This window comes from Staurois parvus, unplaced genomic scaffold (assembly GCF_062004578.1).
Source record: "Staurois parvus isolate SC_StPar_1 unplaced genomic scaffold, SC_StPar_1.0 ptg000287l, whole genome shotgun sequence".
Lineage (NCBI taxonomy): Eukaryota > Metazoa > Chordata > Amphibia > Anura > Ranidae > Staurois > Staurois parvus.
In genome coordinates, this window is record NW_028318083.1 from 18871744 (window position 1) to 18898592 (window position 26849).

The 26849-nt window shown below is 39.8% G+C and overlaps 1 protein-coding gene across 2 annotated transcripts in view; it reads right to left on the reverse strand.

Annotated features, from left to right (window-relative positions):
- The window catches only part of CAP2 (cyclase associated actin cytoskeleton regulatory protein 2), a 195172-nt gene that overhangs the window by 131706 nt on the left and 36617 nt on the right, over nt 1-26849 (reverse strand). For both annotated transcript variants that reach the window (XM_089682282.1, XM_089682283.1), the window contains exons 2-3: nt 21520-21652; nt 13850-13950 (exon numbers count right to left, since the gene is read on the reverse strand). In XM_089682282.1, coding sequence (XP_089538408.1) covers nt 13850-13950; nt 21520-21643 — 225 coding nt within the window. In that variant the 5' untranslated portion in view covers nt 21644-21652. The remainder of the gene's footprint in view (nt 1-13849; nt 13951-21519; nt 21653-26849) is intronic.

The window sequence follows — 26849 nt, forward strand, 5'->3', positions numbered from 1 at the left end:
GCTTTTTGCAGCGCGCTTTGCATTTTTGCATGCATGTTTTTTACGCATTTATAATGCATTTTATGTTTTTATAAATTTTTTTTTGTTTTTTTTGGCCAACTTGTTGCTGGGCAGGTTAAAACCACAAAACACATCAAAAACGCAACACAGGTGTTTTTGCTGCATTTTCAATGCATTTCAGGCCTGGTTCAGACCAATGCAGTTTGAGTTTTGTCCATATTGCAGTGCGTTTTGCATTTTTGCAGGCACATTTTTAAAATGTTCTTTGAATTTTTTTTTTTTTTGACCAACTTGTTGCTGGGCAGATTAAAAATGTAAAATGAATCCATTATGTGTTTTCAATGCATTTCAGGCCTTGTTCACGCCAATGACGTTTGCATATTATCGATTTACAGTGCATTTTGCGTTTATGCACTTGCATGTTTTAAACATTTTGCATTTTTTGAATGGTTTTACTTTTTTTGGCCAACTTGTTGTTGGGCAGATTAAAAACGCAAAATGCGGCAAACAAGTGAAAATGCCTTAAAAAAAGCACTACACTGCAGCGTCTCCCTTGAAATTCATGGAACCAAAAATGCAACATTTTGCATTTAAAAAAGTCCCTGACCCTTTCCAAAAATGCAGCAGCTCAAAAAAGCATAGATGTGACTGTGTCCCAAAGAAAACCATAGTAAATGGACTGTAGCGTGTTTCTGCAAAAAGCCCTAAAAACACATTGGTGTGAACCAGGCCTCAATTGTGAGGTGTGTTTTTATTACCTCACCAAATATGCACCAAAAATGCTGCAAGCAGGATTTTTAACACCGTAAGGGAAGCGCAATGGACCAGTGTAAATACATAGATTGAATTTAAAGGGATGCATTTTTCTTGAGCTTTTCTTGTGCCTTTTTTTATGCAAAAACTGCTCAGTGTAAAAGCAGCCTATTGGCCGAAAGGTTCTGAAAATAAATTCCTATTCATTTACATTCATGATATTAATAAAAAGTCAAATACAATACAATTATATATATAAAAAAATATATTTAAAAAAAAAAACTTTCCATTTTGGTTTCAGTCAAATGCATCCAGAATTTTCAGTTTTGGTCCAAGAATTGTCATTTTGGTGGACCACTAGTATACACTAGTAGACCACTGCCCTCAGTACAGGGTGCTGTGGGTTAGATACTAAGGACCACTTCACTCTCTGCCAAGTGCTTTATGTAAAAGTTGGCAAACACATTGACCATCTGCTACCCTTGACTGCATTTGATTCCCAGTTTGCAATTTAATTATCAAATCTGTGAAGGAAATTGATGGAAACCACTGCAGTGTCAGACAAACAGGCATTTGGTAGAAACACTATCACTTGTCATCAACTTGCCAAGAAAGTTACCCAGACAAATGTGTTACCATGCATTGCAGAGGTTCTCCCTTATCTGACAGTTGGGGGAAGCACTTACACTGGCTGCCCCAATCAGGTTAGCAGTCTTGTCACTTGACTTGTCAATATTTTCCTGGTACCTCTCATTCTATATCAAGACACCGGATACTCCAATCGCGCTGGCATCAGTGTTTTTTTTCTGAATGTTTTCCGCCAAATAACTCTTGGATCTCACTCTCTGACTAGCTCCAATAGTTTGCCAATTCAGGCCAGGGGCAGGGTTCCTGAAAATCAAGGAGAACCCAATACTGGCATCCGCTCTACAAGATAACTTACTTACTTTTTTTATTATTTATTTTAGGTACTTATATAGCGCCATCAATTTACGCAGCGCTTTTGCATACATAGTAGATTCACATCAGTCCCTAACCCTCAAGAGGTGTACAATCTAAGGTCCCTAACTCACATTCATACACATACTAGGGCCAATTTAGAGAGGAGCCAATATAACCTACCAGCATGTCTTCTTCAAAATGATTCTTTAAAAGAACTAAAAACAGTTAAAAAAAGAACATCAGTCTAATTAAAAGATAAGAGAAGTAGGATGTATGTTTTGTTATTTATTGCTTTCATAGTTTTAGCCTGGGTTCAGATATATGCAGTGCAGTATATCGCATGTGATTCGCACAGGAACTGCACCGCATTCCTGTGCAAATCACATCCGATTTGTGTGCTGTGTGATTTTGTATGGCTCTAATCGCACCGAACCCGCACCAAAAACATGCAGGACCCTTTTTTGGGTCCGCACTAGAATCGGATCGCATGGGTATTCACACCTATGCGATCCGATTCTGCACATCGCACCGCGTTTTGCAGACCACTTTCGGGGTGTTGTTAACTTGACATACACACCCGCAGCAGTTCGCATGAACAGGGTGCGATTCTGATGTGGTGTGGAAATCGCACAGAAAACGCTGCAAATTCCTCACCGCATCACTATGAACCAGGGCTTAAACATATATTAGTTAACCCCTTAGCACCTAAGAGTAAGACAAATCTTAACGCCTAAGCACAATTTTGCAACTCTGACAGGTATTAGCAAAACCGTACATATAATCACAACTACTTTGCATTCAGGTGGATTATACCTTGTTTTTTTTTCAGAACAAATTGGGCTTTCATTTGGTGGCAAATGGTAATAGATATCTCCTGATTTTTTTTTCAAAGGAAAACTGCCCCAAAATAGTAAAAAAAAAAAAAAATATAAAATTTTCCTATATATTTTTTACTACTACCATAATATACCTACAAAGGACAACACAAAATAATTTCTTCTGCTCCTGTCGATCGCAGCGATACCACATATGTGTATGTTAACTGTTGTTTGTAGCAGTAGTACGGCCCAGACACAATAGTGCGCCTTTTGCATTTTTTTTTTCCAGCCACTAACTGACACTGATAATAAGTAAAAAAAAAAAATCCTGACCCCCTCAAAAAATACTGACCCTGACCTTTGACCCTGACCCAAACACTAACTCTGGCACTGACCTAGATCAAACCTTAATCTAGGTGTTTTTTCTAAAAAATTATTATTATTTTTATTAATTCAAATTATTTTTATATATTTTTTTCTCTCTCAGAAAGGACAGAGAGATTCAATATATCTCTCTCCTCCATTCAGAGAGAGAAAACATGGGGGTGGGCTTCACAGTGACTGATCACTGTGATAGTCAAATCAGATGCTATCACATGGATCAAGTGACCCAGAATCGGGAGCTCCAGGTACCGACCGTTAGAACAGGACCCAGGGCTTTCAGTGAGATCCCAGTATCTGTGCACAAGGACAGGTACGCAAATTAGCGGCCCCATGGAAAAAAGCCCAGTCCAGTGGGGCTGCATATTTGCATACAGTTGGCCTGAAGGGGTTACATTTAGTCTAGGTTCACACCTATGCGTTTTCTGCTGCATTTTGCAGAAATGCACAGCAATCAATTTAACATAACTTCCTATGGGACAGGTTCACATCTCCGCATTTTCACCCGGTGCGTTTTTTGGAAAGGGTCAGGGACTTTTATAAATGCAAAATGTTGCGTTTTTGGTTCTACAGACTTCAATGGAGACGCTGCAGAAAAGCATGTAGTGCATTTTTTATGCGTTTTTTGACACGTTTTTGATGCGTTTTGCATTATATTGTGCCCAGCAACAAGTTGAAAAAAAAAAGCAAAACGCATTAAAAACATGTAAAAACACGTCAAAAACGCTAAATGCACCGCAAAGCACTGCAGAAACGGATCAAACGCAAACTGCATAGGTGTGAACCTAGCCTTAAAGCGGCCTTTCACTCAAAAGTGAAACTGCAACCTATTCAACTCCCTACCACAGTCCCTAACATTTTCAACGTTTCTTTTTTCTTTTTTACAGGGAACAGGTACCTTTTTTGACAGGTACCCGATCCCACTTCCTTAGAATGGTCATAGACTATGCAATTTTCTTTCTTTCAACCATGGGCTTAGAACCCCTCCCAGTTTTTATTGCTAATAAAGAAGTAAATGGTTTAAACTGCAGAAATATGAGCACTAAGTTAGTCACCCAGCAGTATATGTATTAACACAAAAGAAAAAATGTGACTAGCATACCAAAGGGAAGCTGCTTTCACAGGACACACGTGGTGTATCAAAAACAACTAAGTTAAATTAAGTAAATACAAAATATCTGTCTAAATGTCAAATATTGAATGAAAATAGTCTCACAAATCACACACATATATAAATACCCTTCTTCTACAACATTATCTTTTTTATTGGTAGAAGAAGGGTATTTATATATGTGTGTGATTTTTGATACTATTTTGTTTGAATATTTGACATTTAGAAAGATATTTTGTGTTTTAGTTTTGGATAGTGAGGAGAGGTATTAGTATACCTATTAGGTTTTTACTGCTGTCTGTCCCCATTAGGGAGATTCAACCTCTCTATTTGCCCCCATCTGTTTACCATTTTCATTGCAAGTGAAAGTAAATGAAAATTGCAAATTTTTGGTTTTCACCAAAAAAAAATAAAAGAGGGGACATCTTCCAATGGGGACGCAGATGGCAAAAAAAAAAAAAAAATAGGGGTTATACCCCTCCATTACTTCATCCAAAACGGAAAAGAAGGTTTGTCTTTAGTTACTTTCAAGCAGCCTTTCTCAACCTTTTCAGCACAGAGGAACCCTTGAAATAACTTTCCAGTCTCAGGAAGCCCCTGCTAAAATGACTATATCTACAACTCATGATACATTAGTGTGATGGTCAGTGGGAAGAATGCCCCTTAAACTTGTGGTCAATGGGAAGAATTACCCCCTTATAGATAGCTAAAAATATCACTGGTGTCAGTGGGAACCTGTCAGTGGGAAGATATCTCGAAAAATACTTGTGAAAAAGAAAAGTATCCCCACTACATATAAGACATATATGTTCTAACAAGGGATTAGACCATTGTGATATGTATGTACATTATGTTTGTAGTGATTGGAAGGTTTTTTGCAGAAAATTATGTATATGCTTGTATATACGCAAAAAAAGTCTATAAAAATCTGGCGAAATGACAGGAGAAAATTAGTATATTTTACTATATGTAATGGGGTAGATTTACTAAATGAATGTGGTTATTTATTAAGGCACACAGAGTGAGCACTTTGCAAGTGAAGTTGTTCCAGAGCTTAGTAAATGAGGGAAAGCTCTTCTAAATTATCCATTATCCAATCATGTGCAAGAAAACATGCTGTTATTTTTTCCTTGTATGCGATTGGGTATTCTTTGTAAAGTGAAGCTTTACCTCATGTACTAAGCTCTGGAGCAACATGCAAAGTGCACAGTCTATATGCCTTACAGTAGAACTATAGGCAAAACTTTTTTTTATTCTGTATAGAGTAGGGGGGTTATAACCCCTGTCAAAGTTTTTTTTTTAAATTACCATCTGTGCCCCATTGGAAGATGTCTCCTCTACTACTTTTCTGGGGACAACTCCAAAATTAGGATTTTATTTTACTTTCACTTTCAATGATAATGGTAAACAGGAAAAATAGAGAGGGTGAATCTAATGCAGGCCATACATGGGTCAAATTTCAAACTAATTTTCTTTAGACAATTGGAAATTTTGTGCATTTTGTAATCCGAAGGTGCCACCATTGATTTCAAAATTTGACCAACCAAGCCTTTAACTTCACCTCATGTTGCTACAGAAAAGAATTTTTGTGGCCATGAATTTTCTTTCCAGGTCAGCTCATGCTCATTTCTTTTTTGATTACATTACGCACGATTCTCTCATCATTGATTAGAAATTTGTTCATTTTTCAAAAAATTTCCAACGTACTCAATCACTCAAATTCTATGGTCACTCAAAAATCGGCCGTTGCTGTGGCCCATTAATGGTGCGAAATTCGAAAGAAATTTCTTGGAAAAGATTTTTGAAAGAAAATTCTTTTGGAATTTGACCCATGTATGGCAGGCTTAATGGGAGCACAGACCAGAATAAAAATCTAACAGGTGTTCTAATCCACCTCCACAGGTGTTCTAATCTACCTTCACTCTATCCAAAACTAAAAAAAAAGTTTTCCTTTAGTAAATCAACCCCAATGATTTCCATATTTAGGATTCAATGCATTAATGATGAGAGAACTGATCCAAAAAGGTAGAAACTACTCAAAATTGCCTATTATATTTTTACGTCTTAAATACTGTATACCTGGAGCTCTACTTCCTTACCACATGCATTTTAATATTAATTTCCTTCTGTGAATTGAGTTTAATGCCTTTTCATGTGGTATTTACCGAGCGTTTTGAGTGTTGTGCCGCAAAACAGTATAGTGAATTGAGAGTTTCAGGTTCGCAGTTAGTAGTTTGCAGCCCAGTTTATTGTAACGCTGAAGGTACTCAGCAATGTTGCGGATGATCCTCACCAATTAACTATTCGGCTGAAGGGTATAAATACCAATATGGCGGATTTTGCACTTCCTGAGGATGATCTTTGATTGAAACGTGTCGAGGTTTGATGCTGCAACTTCAGCCGACGTCACATCCTCTCCGTGGAACACACACTGCTCCGAAGGAAGGACCAGGACAGCGGCTTCCATCTTTGATCCACAACAAGGATGAGTATACCAGGTGACAGGCTACAGGCACTTTTTTTGTGAGTGTATATTTAGCTAAATCATCCTTAATAAAGGTAATAAGTTTTACACTATAGGACGTTTCCTTCTTTTTCTTCAAACATCCTGATTTATTTCACTGCTACTTGCAGAGCTGTGGAGATAACGGTCTGTTTGGCAATTGTCCTTATATGTCATGGTTCATTCTAAGGATACGTCCAAAGGATAAAAGGATTTGGGGACCATTGGCGTACTGAGATTGTTCTGCAAAGCGTTAATGACCACTATAGAGATAGATGGTCATGGAATGAGGGTGAGTGTCAGTCCATGTGGGGCACTATTGCTGAGCACAATGGAGCACTAAACAAGATATTGGATACAAGTTGAACACAAGCACGAGCACCTTCTTTTTTTTTCACCAATTATGGGACTGGTTTATGATATGTTTATAATATGCACATGTTTATGACCATGGGCGGTTCATTTGTTTTTTAAATGTTGTTTTTTTGTGGTTATTTTACACATATATAGGATTGCTGCAACCAGGTCTGATTTGTATTACTGAGTATTAATATCCATAAGTGCAGGAGCACTTGTTTACTTTATGGTTCCTGCTGCTGTCTGAATCTCCTGTGAGACCAGAATCTGAAGGGAGAAGAGATGCAGCTGGGCTCAGCGCTGGATCGACCAGAAAAGAGAGGTAATTGTTTAGTGGCAAGAGGGTAGAAAAGGTAGCTAAATGTTTTTTAACCTTAAAGTGATTCTAAAGGCTTTTTTAAACAACAAACATGTCTATACTTACCTGCTGTGTGCAGTGGTTTTGCACAGAGCAGTCTGGATCCTCCTCCTCTCGGGTTCCCAACTGGCGCTCCTGGCCCCTCTACCCGCCCCCTCTCTATTCTTATTGGCTAATTGGCTGTGATTTACAGCAGCTGGAGCTAATGGCTCCTGCTGCTTTCTCAGCCAATGAGGAGAGGGAGTCCCGCAACAGCCGAGACTCCAGTGCACATCACTGGATCGAGAAGGGGGTTTACGTGAGTACTAGGGGGGGCTGGGGGAATGCTGCACACAGAAGGTTTTTTACCTTCATGCATAGAATGCATGAAGGTAAAAAAAAACTTAGCCTTTACAACCACTTTACTGCAGGGAATGCAAAAAGCTAGAACATTTTTAGACTTTAGAGCTACTTTAAGAATGCTAGATGGATAACACCACTTTCAGCTGATTTCCTTGTAGGGAAAAAGTTTTTTGGCAACCCAGTACCTGAAACTTTTAGAAAGTCGCACTATGACTGCACCATCTTCAAACAGAATTACCTCCATTTAGTAGATAAGGAAACTGGAGGTAAGTAATTAGTGTCTATGGATGCACACAGCCCAGCATATGAGTGAGCTTGCATGTGCACCCACATAACAAGTGGCTTGCTATGGTGGTGCACGCAGAAGTTGAAAAGCCTAGCGTGGCAGTGTGGATGCCAGAAAAGAAGTATTGGGGTCGCTCTTTGCAATACCATTGCATAGAGCAGGTAAGTATAACATGTTTGTTATTTTAGAAAACAAATTAAGCCATTAAAAAGCTTTAAGACCAAATTTAAGTTGGCATACAGAGACAGGCATTACCTGTCTCTGTACTTTGTATAGTAGGAAGACTATTTAACTATTTAGCACACAGTGACATGGACAGTGGGCAGAACCTAATGGGGATGCTGAGACATTGGTTCCCAACAGGTCAGCTGATTCTGAAGATTCTAAAGCCAATAACTGGCTGTCTGTTGGCTATGGATCTGCCCACTGCCTACTGTCAATCAACAGATACATGAATATGTCACCTGCAGCGACAGTTGTCATGCGGAGGATAGACAGAATTCTAAAGAGTGTGTTAGATTCTGTTTGTCCCTAGCTATCCACCCTACTATGCTTTTCATATAATAAAGCATTCATTCCTAGGAAATTAGCTTTTTATCCTGACTAAAAGACTTACCAGGGATAAGAGAAAGAGGGACAGATTTCAAACTCATCTACTCTTTCCTGAGAATTAAAAGCAATGGGAAAACATACAAACATGTAAGATTCAGCGTGAAGTTTTCCTAACATTATAAGGGGTGGCCATTCGATGCCTCAGACATTCTCGAGGTGGTAATACCCTTAAATACAGTATATTTTTAAATATATTTCATTTGAAAAAAGGCTTTTTCTTTTCCAATTTACAATTCAAATGTTTTTTGATTTATTTTGGCACGGAGGTTTTACCAATACAGCACACATATTTGTAATACGTGACACAGCTATTTGGGTAGAAGCAGATGGAGAGGATTTTGAGACTGTGGCTTTGTATGGCAGATGGTGATTTCATCTGTAGTATATTGAAATATGAGTGGAATACTGCAGGGGAGAGCTGTGTTTGAGTGTTTCTGCTCTCGAACATTACTACTTATTTTTAAAATAATGCAAGCTTTGAAGAGAAAGGAGAAATCTAACACAGTACTTCTCCGTGTTTCGGGAGATGCTTTGTACTTTGTCCAATGTTTAAAAATTGGTCTGTATTCTACAAAAAAAGAACCCGTGAGGATAGAAATATGGCAGTTAATGTTGCTGACTTTTTTTTAAGCTGCAGGCTATGGGTTTGTCATCTTGATCCTAGCTTCAATATCCAGGGCATGAAGTTGTCAGACTTCCCAGGTGCTTGCCATTGATCACTAAAATTCATGGGGGTTTATTTACTAAAGCTGGTTTATTCACAATCTTGTGCACTTCTGCATGGAAACGAATCAGCTTCCAGGTTTTACCTGATTCACATCTGTGTGGGTGGTGCTGCTGTGGATCTGCACAAAAATACATGCACAGAGGAATGCGGACCCGCGGGCAGGTGCCATTAATTCTAATGTGCCGCTGCCCGCACTGGAAATCGCAACCATACTGGCAACCAAGGTTCCTGTGCGGGCTGCGTTTTCCGAAGAAGTGCAGGGACTTCTTCCCTGCATGTCCCGGGGCACGGGAGTCCATTCAAATGAAAACGCGGCCTGCAGGAATGCAGAGATGTGAACCTAGTTTTATTGCTAAAGTCTAATGGAGCAAGCTTAGGTTAGAAATTGATTGCCTACCATGCACAGCTGCACCATATTCTGAGTGAACCAGCTTTAGTAAATTTCCCCGATTGAGCCTGGGTTCACACTGATGTGGTGCGGAATTTGCAGTGGTTTCTGTGCGAATTCCTCACCACATCACAATCGCACCCTATTCATGCAAACCACTGCGGGTGTGTATGTTAAGTTAATAACACCCCAAAATACCCATGCGATCCGATTCTAGTGCAGACCGAAAAAAGGATCTTGTACCTTTTTGGTGCAGATGCAGTGTGATCTGAGCCATACAAAATGTATGACTCAAATTGCATTGCACAGAATTTGCATGTGATTTGCACAGAAATGCAGTGCAGTTCCTGTGTGAATCACATGCGGTATGCTGCACCACACAAGTGTGAACCCAGGCTCAGTCTGATTTATTAAAGTGTGCTGCAAGGTGACATGCAGGGATGGCATGAACTGAATCAACCCAAGGTTTCCAAAAATGACCACTGGATGGAGCTCCCAATCATTGATACTTATTTACTAAAACTGGAGAGTGCAAAATCTGGTGCAACTCTGCATATAAACCAATCAGCTTCCAGGTTTTATTACCAAAGTTTAAAGTGGTAGTAAATCCTGGATTTTTATTTTTACCTACAAGTAAGCTTATAATAATGTTTACCTGTAGGTAAAATTAATATCTCCTTAAACATGCACCGTTTAGGAGATATTCGCTTCTTTTGACAGCTGGCGCATGCACTCTGAAGGAAGGGCATAGCCATGCCGTACCTTCAGTGCACTGTGCCATGGCCCGGGACTCTCGCGAGCATGTGCGGGAGTGACGTCATTGCAGCTTAGCTCGTCAGGCGGCTGGAGCTCGCGAACCCGGAAGGAAGACCGGTGAAGATGGCAGCCTCTGCAGCAGTAACAGTGCACCGCTGGAGGGCTTCGTTTTAAGGTAAGTCCTTCATAATGTGCTAGTATGCGATGCAGGGGAAAACTTTTATTATAAGTGCGGTTTACTACCGCTTTAATTAAACAAGCTTAAGTTGGAAGCTGATTGGCTACCATGAACAGGTAAACCAGATTCTGAGTGCACCAGTTTAAGTAAATTTACCCGATTGTGTCCGTGTTGTGGCCCCCAAATGACCCAGTATCCTGCAAGGTCCCACTTTGGGGAAAGCTCCATGACCCACTGAGATACAGACCCATGGCCACCTGACACCTCATCTAGCAAGGAAATGGCTGCTTTGCTAGCGAGCACCTGTCTTCAGCTCCCACGACTCGGGCAGAGATGAACACTGGCATGAAGAATAACATGTCTCACCTCCCTCTGAATTCATCTTGCTGCATGCTGGAGGAAGATGAGAGTAGACCACGGTTTCTCAACAAGTGTTCCATGAAAGTCTAAGGTTCCTCCAGGGGCTGCTAGGAGTTCGGCGAGCAATGCACAATTTCTGTCTCTAGGATAAGTTCCCACTGACACCACTGATCTTTTTCGCTATCTAAGGGGGTCATTTTTCCCATTGACCACAAGTGTAAGGAACATTCTTCCCACTGACCATCTCACTAATGTATCATGAGTTGTAGATATAGCCATTTTTAGCAGGGGTTCCCTGAGTCTGAAAAGTTATTTCAAGGGTTCCTCTGTGTTGAAAAGGTTGAATAAGGCTGGGTTAGACCAAGGAAATACTTCCTCCTACCTGCAGCAAATGGATGGCAGTATCTCAAGCTAGACAGTCACTTGACTGGAGCTGAAAGACTGCTTTTTAATGATAAAAGGTGAACTCTTTTTGAAAAATGATACTGTTGCTGTCTACTGTAACATCAGAAATGTATTCATTCAGACTTGCTAAGAGAAGCATCCCATACAGCAGTGTGACAGGTGATTTTTATATGAACGTGTTCATTGTCTAATAAAGACAGCTGCTGGGAAAATAATGAAATGTTTACATTAGCTTAAATAAGGCATTAAAATTCATTCAATCACTATCACATCAATATGATCATTACACAGCAAGAATGTACACCTTTTTTGTAAGTTTATACAGAGATGCAGCATGCTCAGTTTTCACACAACTTCTTAGTGGATCTCAGCTATCAGAGTTCACCAGCAGGTTTCTGTATCCACTTACACAAGTGCGTACACTTCTAAGGGAGTTTCTTATTTAAAGGGAACCTCTTTTGTTTGAACTAACAAAAATAAATGTACTGTAAGTATCTGGGTAATGTTACATATTTCTTCTTGCTCCACTTTATCCTGAGAAATATGCAAATAGACTACTTAACCTCCCTAGCGGTCTGATTATGTCCATATTTCTGTGCTCAAAGTGGTACATTTTTTTGGCATGGAAATATGTATTTTTTTTATTGCAGGCCTGTAATTTTTAGGAATAACTCACTGAAATCTGTCCGAACAAGAGTCTAGTAAACATCCCGGGTAAGATAAAACTTGAAACACGAAATCATAAATTATAATTTAATAAATAATCATAAATAATAATAATATAATAATAATAAAAAAATGTATTCAATAATATAATCAAACCAAAAACACTGAAATTTGAAATATAGCGCCAAGTTCGCACATCAGTGAGCAAAGTCGCAAAATCGTTTTCAGTGTCTGATGAGGAATTTCCCCACGCATCATTATCACTCAATTCTGCAAGTAGTTCTGATTTACTATCGCTGTTCTCTAGCTGGTCTAAAACCGCTTTTGACCTAAAGGGACACTTTTTGGATGCCATGGACGTTTCTCAGTTTCCAGGCAGAAAGAACAGTAAAAATGTAGGCAGGGCACAGGACAAAGCACTCGGGACAAAATGTATGTGAAATGGTTTGATACAGTAATGTTTTACTATGTGATTTTAGTGTATTTAGTGAATGTCACTTTTTGTCATTTTCAAATTTCCCACGTTCCATCCCCCGTACGTCCTGACATCACAGGGGATGGAACTCAGAAGACAGATGCCAGCATCCGCCGGATTACATTGCCGGGGACACTGCAGGAGGGACATCATGGGAGCGCAGGACAAGGTAAGTGATCGAGGGATCGTGGAGCAGCGCCACATGGTAAGCCCGAGTGTAGCTTGGGGTTACCGCTTGTGATACTGAAACTTTACCCCGAGCTACACTCGGGAATACCGCCAGGGAGGTTAAAAAAGCCAGTTTCTATCGGTAGAGCTGAGAATATGAATTTTCACTGTAGGTGCTGTGCTTTCTGCAGAGTACACAGCTCTACTCGGTCGTCTACCAAGTTGCTGTAGTGACAATAATGAATTTCTCTGCTCTCCTGTAACCTGCCCATCCCCGCTTCTGTAACACCTCAGACTCCACCTACAGCATGTGTGCCCATCCAAACTGTACCCGCTGGCTGCTGCTGTTGATAACTAGTGAATTAGAACCCCTCTGATGCTCTAAAAGGGCAGAAAACTTTGAACATCAGAATCAGAATAGGAATACTTTATTAACCCCAAAGGGAAATTAATGGGGTAATATTTGTATTAAAAAGGAAATACATAGTTTTCATATCTTCCCGGGGATTTGAGAGGGATAATATTAAAGTAGGACTATAGGCTAAACTTTTTTTTTCATCTTGGATAGAGCAAGGGGGTTGTTAACCCCTGTCAGATTTTTTTTGCCATCTATGTCCCATGTTGGAGATTTTTATTCACTCCCTGTCCCACAGCCAAACAAGAAGTGAGATGAAACCCCTGCAAAATAAGGGAAATTCTTGGGGACCCCCAGTTCACCACAACTAGTGTCTCCTCATTGGAAGATTTCCCATCTATTACTTTTCTGGGGACAACACAAAATTTGAGATTTTCTTTTACTTTCACTTTCAATGATAATGGTAAACAGGACAAATAGAGAGGATGGATCTCCTTACCAGGGGCACAGACAGCAATAAAACCTGATAGGGGGTTCTAAATCCATCTCCACTCCATCCAAAACTAAAAAGTGCCTTTACTTACACTTTAAGTATTCTTAGGTTGCCCAAAGTTCAGCTTTAAATATTAATATTTTGGACAAGACTAAAGCACCATTCTAATGTGACTGATTGATCCAGACTGTTGCTCAGCAAACAAGGGTGCTGCCCAGGTACAAGGAAAGCAGATGAGGAAGAAGACTCCATAATTCTCAGTGTAGAAATGAGGATTGAAAAAAAAAAATCAAACCAAAAACTACTATGATTTTATAACATTTATAACATTTCCAGTAATCAGATTCATCTTGAAAAAACAAATGTTGTTGTCCGACTTCTAGTGCAAAAATCCAAATATAATAAAAAGACTTACATGTGTCTCCACGTCTCCACCAATGATCTTGCTGTTTGTAATATACTGCTCCAAGGCCCCAACCAGCAGGGCATCAAAAGCTTCCACATATGGAACAACACCTGCAGGACACAGAAAAACTGATTAAAAGCCATGGAAAATAAAGTCATAAGTCATAACTGTCCCACGTGATGTATTGACTGATGTGAATGTACAACATATATATGTAAAGCACTACGTAAATTGACAGCGCTATATAAGTACCTGAAATAAATAAATAAATATTGCTGCTGCTTTTTAATAGCTATTCTTCTATATAATCATAAAACAAATTCTCTAAATATCCCCAAAGAAAAGTCAATCTTTCACCCTTGAAAGTACAAATGTATAGGAAACCTTTTCTTCAAATACCTCAATCCCCTTCCTTAAATCTCAATAAATTCTAAATTCAAAAAGTCCACCACAAGTCCACACTAATATTAACGCTTGAAGATTTAATATTAGTGTGGACTTGTGGTGGACTTTTTGAATTTTGAATTTATTGAGATTTAAGGAAGGGGATTGAGGGATTTGAAGAAAAGGTTTCCTATATATATATTCTTCTATATACACTTTGTGGTCTAGAACATGGTCCCTTCCAGTAGGAACATACGATTCTGTTCCCGATTATTGCTCTAGCTGAACTAAAGCCAACCATGGTTTGAATCTCGGCCACTTGAGCAGGAACTGGCCGAGATTTGAACTGTGTATGGGCAGGCTGAATTTACCAACTTGATCGATCGATCAACTTGGGTACAACCAGCCTGTCAGATTTACTTGCGATTTTAGTAAATAAACTTTGGGGAGGGTTGTCAAGTTGGATGCATTACAATCTTCTCTTATGCTGTTGTTTGTTTCTCCCATGTTGCATGTTCTGTTCAACTCTTTCCGTAAGCAGCTGACTCTGCTGCTCACAACTACCATACATAATAGAGATGATCAGGATATGATCTTGGTGAGCCTAGACCAGGAAACATCTGTATTGGTGACTGTACTGTCATCTGGATAGTTACTTTAGGATTCATGGAGCAGTTTGAAGCTCCATGACCATCATCATACGACTCATATACTGAAAAGCTAATTTTCTTTTTAGAAGCTAACTGAAGCCTTTCAGAAGCAGAAGGTGTGCTGTTGTGATATTATTCCCTTCTTTTTGTTTCCTGATAAATCAAGTGAACGATTCAGTAGGGAATTTATTCCAAAATGCTTTTTACCTTACCCTTGTGCCTCTGTAAGGTGTTTCCATTTTAACAACATGAAAACACAGCCAGATAAGATGGTCTTGTCATTTATTGCACAAATTGTCTGTGGACTGTAATTTTGGCAGCAGTTTGGATTCTTTATTAAGAGACTGGCTTTTGTAGTGAGTAATAGATAAAACCCAGCACAAGAGCAATATAGGACTTTACTTTTGGCATGCCTCATCAACGTGACATTTTTTTTAAAAACAAAACCTCTCTATTTTCATTACTGTGCTTGTTTATGCAATGCAGTACGATCATGGCTACTGGGAAATGGCTGGCAGGCTGCTGTAAATAGCTTCCTTAAAAAAGTACAGCACCCTGCCTCAATACTTTTCTCAAGAGCCCTCAGCCCTGATACAAGCAGTTCACTTGCTCTTGGGGAATTATGCAAGCATCAAAATGCATTGATGGGTGGATGCCAGTTTGGAGGACTAGGTTTTCCTAGGCCCACTGCTTTTGCATGCCGACCGCCCTAGTTTGTGCCCACATTTAATGCTCATTGTCAGTGTGACAAAACCAAGCAGTTGAGATGTGTTTTTCATGCTCATCAACCTGTGAAAACCTGGCATTGGCCACCAGATGACCTCATACATAATGTCGCAGCCACAGGGCTTTGTGTCACAGCAAAAAAAGAAGGGCATGCCGCATTTGGCAAGCGATACTGCCAGGCAATGTACCATATAAAAGTTAATGGAACCACACTGCAAGTGCATCTAATAGACATGGTTGAGGTGCAATAAAGAAGGATTTCAGTGTGAAACCCCCCTCAAACAGGCATGCAGGAGGCAACATATTACCTCCTGGTCACCTGTTAACTGCAGGCCAGCCACTGCTAAAAAAGCAATACGTTTAAATGCCCATGACTACAATTTAAAGTGTTGCCGTAGAAAGGAGACCTGAAAGAACATAGAGAGAAAACATGTTTTTATATTTTATAGAGTGGGAAAGGGTTAGAGCCTTTGTCGGGTTTTTAAAGATATCTGCATCTCTGCTGGGAAGAATCACTCCTGGGTGACCATTATCACTGAGAAATTAATGTCACCACAACCAGTACTGAGGATAAATCTTCTAACAGGTCAATATTTTCTAGTGAGAATCGTGTATGGGAATACCACTTTGACCACTTGGGACTGATTTCCTATCACTTTTGGTTGTATCTCCAGGATGCAAGTGAAGGGATATTTACCTAACGGGATACTGACCGCAAAAAAATAATCCAAACAGGCCAAATTGTTTTGGCTTTATATACACTATAAGTACTGATGCAGTAGGCCATCTATCCTAATAGAGCTCAGAGTTTACACCTATATCTGAAGTTCCTACACTTGATTACCTTTCAAAACCAATTTTGCAGGTCTTAGACATTTTTACTTAGCCTGTATTATTCTATGTTTTTTTCCTTTTGTCTGTGCTGCTGTAGGAAAAGTTTCCCTTTACTACCTGTCCCGAGGACAACCTTTTTACCAGACAGGAAGTGAAGAAAACTCTACAACAGAGCCTCCGACTGCAGTTAATCCTGACAGAAGTTCTGATCCTTCCACTCTCTATCCAAATAAAAAAACATTTTGGGCATACACTTTAAGGCTTTTCATGAAAGACATCAAGTACTGTTCATGTGAAAACATATGCAAGAAGATATATATGGTGGCCTTAAGTGAATGAAAGGGTTGAAAACTGGTAAAGAATTATGTTTCAGAGTAATCCACCCCCATCCATTGTGATTTAGCAAACATCACCAGAAAAGTGTCATCATTTCTAAGGACAGACATTCTTTGTTGTGGTTTCACACAATGGTTGGAAGCAGTCCCTGTAAATTCATACTTTTACTTCCAAACATTTAAAGGACTATTTTGTCAGCTACAGCCTACTGAATAGATTTATAGTATCACACAGAAGTAAGTACACCCATCAAATTTTTGTAAATATTTTATTATATCTTTTCATGTGACAACACTGAAGAAATGACACTTTGCTACAATGTAAAGTAGTGAGTGTACAGCTTGTATAACAGTGTAAATTTGCTGTCCCCTCAAAATAACTCAACACACCGCCATTAATGTCTAAACCGCTGGCAACAAAATTGAGCACACCCCTAAGTGAAAATGTCCAAATTGGGCCCAATTAGCTATTTCCCTCCCTGGTGTCATGTGACTCGTTAGTGTTACAAGGTCTCAGGTGTGAATGGGGAGCAGGTGTGTTAAATTTGGTGTTATCGCTCTCACGCTCTCATACTGGTCACTGGAAGTTCAACATGGCACCTCATGGCAAATGATCTGATAAATAGAATTGTTGCTCTACATAAAGATGGCCTAGGCTATAAGAAGATTGCCAAGACCCTGAAACTGAGCTGCAGCACGGTGGCCAAGACCATACAGCAGTTTAACAGGACAGGTTCCACTCAGAACAGGCCTCGACATGGTGAACCAAAGAAGTTGAGTGCACGTGCTCATCATCATATCCAGAGGTTGTCTTTGGGAAATAGACATATGAGTGCTGCTAGCATTGCTGCAGAGTTTGAAGGGGTGGGGGGTCAGCCTTTCAGTGCTCAGACCATAAACCGCACACTGCATCAAATTGGTCTGCATGGCTGTCAACCCAGAAGGAAACTTCTTCTAAAGAAGAAAAGAAAGTCTGCAAACAGTTTGCTGAAGACAAGCAGTCTAAGGACATGGATTACTGGAACCAAGCCCTATGGTCTGATGAGACCAAGATAAACTTATTTAGTTCAGATGGTGTCAAGCGTATGTGGCGGCAACCAGGTGAGGAGTACAAAGACAAGTGTGTCTTGCCTACAGTCAAGCATGGTGGTGGGAGTGTCATGATCTGGGGCTGCATGAGTGCTGCCGGCACAGGGGAGCTACAGTTCAGTGAGGGAACCATGAATGCCAACATGTACTGTGACATACTGAAACAGAGCATGATCCCCTCCCTTCGGAGACTGGGACGCATGGCAGTATTCCAACATGATAACGACCCCAAACACCCCTCCAAGACGACCACTGCCTTGCTAAAGAAGCTGAGTGTAGAGGCGATGGACTGGCCAAGCATATCTCCAGACCTAAACCTTATTGAACATCTGTGGGGCATCCTGAAACAGAAGGTGGAGGAGCACAAGGTCTCTAACATCCATCAGCTCCTTGATGTCATCATGGAGGAGTGGAAGAGGACTGCAGTGGCAACCTATTAAGCTTTGGTGAACTCCATGCCCAAGAGGGTTAACCTCCCTAGCGGTCTGATTATGTCCATATTTCTGTGCTCAAAGCGGTACATTTTTTTGCATGGAAATATGTATTTTTTTTTATTGTAGGCCTGTAATTTTTAGGAATAACTCACTGAAATCTGTCCGAACAAGAGTCTAGTAAACATCCCGGGTAAGATAAAACTTGAAACACGAAATCATAAATTATAATTTAATAAATAATCATAAAAAATAATATATAATAATAATAAAAATGTTATTCAATAATATAATCAAACCAAAAACACTGAAATTTGAAATATAAATATCACTGAGCAAAGTCGCAAAATCGTTTTCAGTGTCCGATGACGAATTTCTCCACGAATCATTATCACTCAATTCTGCAAGTAGTTCTAATTTACAATCGCTGTTCTCTAGCTGGTCTAAAACCGATTTTGACCTAAAGGGACGCTCTTTGGACGCCGTGGACGTTTCTCAGATTCCAGGCAGAAAGAACAGTAAAAATGCAGGCAGGGCACAGGACAAAGCACTAGGGACAAAATGTATGTGAAATGGTTTGATACAGTAATGTTTTACTATGTGATTTTAGTGTATTTAGTGAATGTCACTTTTTGTCATTTTCAAATTTCCCGCTGTTCCGTCCCCCGTACGTCCCGACGTCACAGGGGATGGAACCCAGAAGACAGATGCCGGCATCCGCCCGAGAACATTGCCGTGGACACTGCAGGAGTGACATCGCGGGAGTGAAGGACAAGGTAAGTGAAGAACAGATGCCGGAGCAGCGCCGCATTGTATCCCCGAGTGTAGCTCGGGGTTACTGCTTGTGGTACTGAGACTTTACCCCGAGCTACACTCGAGAATACCATCAGGGAGGTTAAGGCAGTGCTGGAAAATAATGGTGGCCACACAAAGTTTGACACTTTGGGCCCAATTTGGACATTTTCACTTTGGGGTGTACTCACTATTGTTGTCAGCGGTTTAGACATTAATGGCTGTGTGTTGAGTTATTTTGAGGGGACAGCAAATTTACACTGTTATACAAGCTGTACACTCACTAATTTACATTGTAGCAAATTGTCATTTGTTTAGAGTTGTCACATGAAAAGATATAATAAAATATTTACAAAAATGTGAGGGGTGTACTCACTTTTGTGAGATACTGTATGTCTGATAGTGGTAAAATGTTAATTTCTACTAAATTTAAGGTGTTTATAGGCGGTAACCTTACATGGCATTCCCATCTTAATTGGTCAGACTAAAGACATGCACCAAACCACACAAAATGCATTAAAAGTACATGTTGATGAAGACAATATACTGATGAACCTCTTCTACTAGCAATGAGCAAGAGACTTTAAACCTGTCTGAATCAAGTTCACCTTTTTTGAACTCAGAGTTAAAAAAGAGACAAAAATATCAGTTGTACAAACATGAGAGCACATTAAAAGTGAGGACATTTCCAATTAGTTTAGACATTGATGTAATGGACTATGGTACGGGACCAAAATGGATATACAAAATAAAAACATGCTGATCAGCTAAAATGTCTTAATGAAGATCCTATGCATCTAAATGACTGGTCTGATGGACATTTCAAATGACTTAATTTAGACACCTACTAAACAGGATGGAAATAGCCCCTTCTAAGTGGAACTACCTCCGAAGTAACTGACAAGTGGTGAGACTGATCCTGGTGAAGTACCATTTACCAATGCACATGGCCAATGTAGAAGGGATAATTATCAACCAAGATATTTGAGTTATCTAGTTGTGAATGTATTGACTATATCTCCCAATTAGCAGATAGTGCTAACAGTTGCTCTTTAAATGTTTTAAATGTTTCTGGAAGCAGTCTGCCTCTCCTATTCTCAGCTCCAGTCTTGGTACATAAAACACACTGCAGGATGGTGTTAGTATAAATACAATGATTGATCACTGCTACCATTCTTCTATGTACTGTAGCTATTTCAGTAACCTAATTATAAAATTGTAATAGCTCTTATATTATATTTCTACATAAACATGTATTCTTAACACTTACATTTAGGTAAAATAAAAAAAAATCAGCACGGGGAACATTACTTATATTTATTGCACATTGTTCCTTAGTGCTGGCTGTCATAGTGGAAATCTGAGGTCCTCTGCCCCCGCTTCATTCATACCCTATAGCCATAATCTCCCTGTTCATTCATGGAAGTTAAAGTACATCACATCAGGTGCAGTTCTTTGTGTCCATTGCAGTGCTTTGGTGGCCCATTTATAATGAATATTCTGCCCTAATGCAATACATGTGAATATATTAACACACCGCAGCAGAATGCTAAAAGCATATGTGAACACTTAACTTGTAAGACAACCCATTCAGTTTAAAATAGAAATGAAAGTCAAAACATGCAGCTGTTCTCAGCTGAATAAGGGGCCTAGAGAGCTAGAGGTGGAGAAACAGCAGTACACTGATCTTCTGTAGCTGTGCAGGGGTGTGTCAGTCTTGGCCCTTAGAGGACAGGCAGGCTGCTCTCCCAGCACAGCCAAAAAACTGACAGCACTGGTAATGATGTGCTTCTATTTCTAGTGTGGTCAGTTTGAAATAGTGAAGCAGGAGACTGGCAGGAATACCAGGGATTTCACACAAAGGAAGCAATACAAAGAAAATAGGATACTTTTTAATGTACTTACATAGTACAACAGGCACAAATCAAGAATATGAAATGTAGGAGTAAGATAATCTACCCTTGATTCCTCTGTACATTATTCATTTGCACTTAACCTTACCTTTTATAAGTCAGGTCCAAAGGTACAGGATCTGCTGGTGAAACTGTTATTGTATGAAGAAAGTGGCTAGTACTGCCAGTGGAAATAGAACAAAACGTTGTATATATCATAGACATTATAACCATTAGAAAATGATCATACATCTTTTTTCACTGGCAGGACAATGAGAGATGATCTTGATATGGGTTGCTGCACTTCATTAACCTTTGCATGATATTAATAAAAGTTGTCAATACAAATAACCTTGATGATCTGATCTCCTCATCATCATTTAAACAATCTGAAAATGTCTAAATATTTTCTTGGTGTTTCACCTGGGAAAAAAACCTACTATGAAGTTTATCTTTGAAAATCTGGTCTTAATTTACTCCCTACTACTTTCCATCATCCTGTATTCAAGACACGTATAACCACTAAATCGCATCTTTATACTTTACCTCCATCAAATCCATTCACAACATCATTTGCTGCAGACTTGGAAAAGGTGGATGAAGCGAGGGCTGTCTCAAGACGAATAACAGCTTTCTCCAGCCTGTCCATTAACCCTTGCACATCTGCCATCTTGCACACCTAGAGTAAGAAACACAGAAGTTAATGCTTTTCTAAAGTGGGTAACAACCTGAACAGCAAGGCCAAATATTGCTATCCTACGATCGCCTCATCCTTTGGCTGACAGCTAATAGAACATACTTACTATGAATAATACAAGGTTTCAAAATTGTGCACTGCCTGCCAGTGCCAGCTAGCTGTTTTCCTTACTGGAGCTGCCCCAGCACAGCCTGCAGAATGCAATTGGTGGAATAATGTGTCATGTATGTGTTCGTGTTCAGTGCTTTCACTGGGGCTGTATGAATGGCTGTGAATGGCTGAATTCTTACATCTTCTACAAGTACAGATAATACCTGTAGATCTTGCAAGAAATCCAGTACCCTTGTAACCTCCTATGCACTGAAGTGAAACCTCAAATAATGTTATCAGCCCTGCAAAGTTCTCTTCTGTGAACTGTAGAACATCTCCCCCATGTTATAGATATGAAGAGGGGAGATATTTGTAGTCCAAATCAGGAGGGTAGCTTAGGATGACAATGTTGCTCTTCCATAGATGCAGTACAGTGAGTAAGCATTATTGGCCTATGGCCTGTTACTGGCATTATTACCAGGTGATAAGAAAGCAAAAAAAAAAAAAGCCTGCAAAGAAGTTATCGTATCAAGGGAATGGTAAGCTCCAATATTTCACATTTTTTTGGGGGGTGGGGGTCATATATGCTTTAACTGCCAGCAGAGTACGATGAGAATTTGCATAACTTGTACTCCACCAGCCAGTCCTTTAGACTAGGGAAAGGGACTGGCGACAAAAGACTGTAAGTGTAGTGAGAACCAAAACCATTATTGCAGGAGACTATTTAAATATACTGTATATTGATTTATAAAAATGTATATATCACTGACTGTCTTGTTATTAGTCTGCTAAAAATAAATACTCTAATTATAGATACACACTGATTTGAAAAAAATCACCCACTGGAAGTTTTTTTTTTCTTTTCAGAGAGGTAAGAAGACATTTCTGTATCTAAAAATTTCAGCAGGGTGAAAGATACACCTTAAAGTTATAGTTCACCTTCACCAAAGTGCTGCCTATGCCGATAAGGGGCATCTGAGAATAAAAGCAAACTGTGTCTCTGACTAAAGTTGAATAGTGTCCTTGCTATAGGTGAAGGTCCTTTATGTACTTCATGAAGCCTGGCTGGATTACTCCCAGAAGGCTGCTAGGACGTTGCTAAGTAAGGTCTAGTCATTACTGCTCACCCCCACTATCACAAGAGTGAGCTTTTTCTCTGATTCAGACCTCCTCACATGCTCTATATCTGCCCTGATACAGTAGCTCTGAGCTTGAGAACTCACTCCTGTGATGGTGGAGGTGAGCAGTAACATGCAGGCCTCACATAGCAATGTCCTGGCAGTATTCCAGTCAGGCTTCATGAGGTACCTAAATGGCCTACACATATAGCAATACTCTAATTAAATTTTAGTCAGAGCTGCCCAGTTTGTTTTTATCTGCAGACACCCCTTACCTGCATAGGCAGTTCTTTGGTAAAGGTGAACTATCCCTGTATATTAGAACTAAAGGCAAAACTCTTTTTCAGTTTGGATAGTGTAATGGAGGGTTATAACCCCTTTAATTATACATTTTGCCACCTGTGTCCCATTGGGGAGATTTCCCTTCATGTCCTCTTTCATAGCCAAAACAGAAAGTTGGAAGAAATCCCTATAAAGTGAGGTAATACCTGGAGGTCACCAGGATCACCAGAACTAGTGTCCTCTATGGAAGATCTACCCTCTTTTCTTGTTCTCCTGACAACTCAAATTTGGGATTTTCTCTAACTTACACTAAACAGGGCGAATGGAGAGGGTGCATCTCTCTAATGGTAGTACACATAACAACCAGACAAATGTTCTAAACCCTCTCCGCTCTATCCAAAACCAAAGAAATAGGTTTGCCTTTATACTTTTATAATGCTCTTGGGCAAACCCAGTGAATCCAGTGCAGATATCTGGGTACTGTAGCCTACACCCAAAATGCAAATATCAGATTTGGCTAGGCTGATTCGTTGGGGATATGAGCTTTGTACTGTAGCTGTAAGGTAGAGCTAGACCTTGTTGGTGGTGGTCTGTGGTAGTATGAATCATGCAGGTCCTCGGAATGGGTCTCTTCATGTATCTGAAGATTTAGGAGGTAGGTGAGGACTGTCTGTATGAAAAGAAAGTCTTCCAAACTTCAACAGGTTGGACAACAATGATCACTTGCTTTGGTAGTGTTAGACCTGTTGTCAGTCTGTATCCTAATATAAGAGTGTAGTGGAGTGTCTGCAGTAGCATAATAATTTTTCTCATTATCATATTAAGACACAGATGCCATTGTCAATGACCAACACTATCAAAGCCCTGAAGAGAAGGAAGTCAATATTGTGTTGGCTATGTCTGATATCATACACCAAGTGATCATTGTTCCCCCACCAGCTGGAGTTTCCAAGACTTTCAGTGCATGCACTGTGCTCCTCACCTAAATCAACAATTAGTGATGTAAGTGTTTATGCTGTACTCTATATACATGAGGCCACTGGATGTGAAAGCATGTTTAGCACTCATGTGGTGGCTCTGGCAGTATTTTTGGAGAGGGCAAAATAACTAATCACTTTCCTGAGCTATATTTAATTTCAGTTCTGGCATTTGAACGGTGATCAACAGGGATGACAAATAATTATCCGGTTGTGCAATGTACCAGCTCCTACTAAGAATGCAGGAATGCATTCTACATTAAGTACTTCAGTGTGTATGTGTATGTGTGTGAGCATATGGCATGTAGTCTTCATCAAAATCAGAAATGTATTCAGTGGCTGTTGGTCATGACAATACTTTGCTTCAATTGCAAGAGTGCTGATTCACACGTGTTCTGGATTTCAAGGACAGGTTTCAATGCGGATTGCAATCTGCTTGTTCAGTGGTTCAGGACAGGTTTTTGTGACACAGTTGTGGATTGTACAGTTTACAGGTTCAGGGCCAGCTTGGATGTGGTTTTGCAAAGCTTGGAACTGAAGTGAAGAGGAGGAGGGAGAAGAGCACACTGTGCTGAAACCTAATCCTGAATTTCAATCCTGATCTTGAACTGCAATCTTGTTCACAACTGATGACGTGCGGTTTAGAAGCGGTTCCCATACAAGTCAATAGCCTGTAATCCTCACCTGAACCAGACCGCACTGCTCAGAAATCAGACAGGACTCTATTTCAATCTGCACTGCCAGTGCATCAGACATATATGACCAGGCAACATAGGAAGCTATGTTATTTTACATGTCATGCGGATTGACTGCAGTTCAAACCACATCCAATCCGCATACATGTGAACCTGCACTGAAAGATGTTCTTTCTGCACATTTAAAAATGTAAAAAAAAAATTAGTAACTTCCTGAGCTCTATCACAGAATCAATTTCTGTACTTCATGTTCTCTTTATTGATACAAATGACATCCTGATACATTTGCCAGAGAGAAAAAAACACTCTTTGATACATTATGTACCCATTCATGTAAATAGCTTTATTGTGCTTTACTGTATAAAATAAAGACTGAAATTATTCAGCACTGGTGACAAGAAAATAATAATCTTATAAGTATAAACTGTGAAATGAGACTTACAAGAGAGGGGAAAAGAAAACACTGCTACCACAATAACCAATTCAAACTTCTAAAGCAGATCTACTGTATTCTACTTAACGTTTTTGTATTGAGAATACAATTGAAGGTGCTCAAATGCTTAATTTTTTATTCTTTTAATAATAGATAGGTTGTTCTCTCTGGACAGAGCTCTGTGCTGATTGTCAGCAGGTCCCTCCAAGGCATACTCTCCAGATATCTTTCTATTTGTTATTATTAAAGTTTTAAACAGTACAAATGCAAAACCATGTACAAACAGTAAATAAAGGCATCAGCATATACAGTGGGCTACATGGCCTGTGATATTGCTTACAAAACCTCTAGTGTAAGACATTATGAACTAAGACCTTGGGTCCTCCTTGTGTCTGATGTATTCTCTTCTGAGGACTGCTAGAATCAAGAGTTACCCTCGGCCAAATTGGGAGGCCACCTCTGCCCTAGGATGCGCATGGAAGCATATTTTCTTGTACGTGCACATAGGTCTCAAGCCAGAAGCAGGTCGTATGGTGGCCGACCAGCGGTCCCACAGGCCTCCCCAGGCTGGCAACAGAAAAACTACATAGGTAGAAAACTCTCCAGATTTCAAGCAAAACTCCAGACAAAAATAATACGATAAAAACAAATAGACCACAAAGAGAAAACATGAAAAAAATATTTTGCAGCAATATTCATCTTCAATCAAGATATCCCCCCCCCCCAGTACTTTTTTCTGTTGCTAGATGTTGTTAGTCGTACAGCCAGCATCATTCAACCCATTTCTTTGAGACAGTCTGGACCCATCCCAGCCTGTGACTGGAGAGTAAAAGTAGAAGCAGTACAGCAATGATTGGCTCCTTGTGCTGCTTCGTACTTTCACACTTCAGTGATGCTATATAGACTGCAAAAGGCTGATACCAGGTCAAATTCTGGTACTTACACTACTTGCATTTAAAAGATACATATAATGATGTACTAATGATTACAGAGCTGCATTAATTTGTATCCTTTACAACGTATATCACTGTAGGAATACCCCCTTAGGAGTTGCTGAATTGTTTCCGAGTTCCCTGTGGATCTGGAGCCCTCTCTGAAAACCCAAACCCTGCTGACACCACAGTACACTCTTAACTGGAATAAAGGACCACCAGAAAGTGAACACATGGATTGAAGTAAACTAGTAAAAAGTTTATAGCAAACTTCAGTATGACTTGGTCACACAGCATAAACAGAATTGGCATGTGTAGAATCAATTGTTACTTGTGTCAGTTTGAACTTAAGAAAATACAACACTTATCACAGCATCTCAGTTAGGATTAGCAGGCCTGCTTTTCAGAAACTAACCCAATACCTTCAACCTGAGGTGGCCTTCAAGTCCCCAGTGAGCAGCAAGAACTGACAAATTAGGAGACTAGCTCACTTTGGGCCCTCAGCACCTGATGGTAAGGAGATAGCCTGAAATAAGCAAAAGAGCTCTTTACCCCAAAACAACCAATGCTCTTTAAAGGCAGTGAAGAGTCTTCTGTGCGTGTGATGGGGCCCAGTTGGTGCACAATGAGAAGACGTGTGGATTATGGTTCT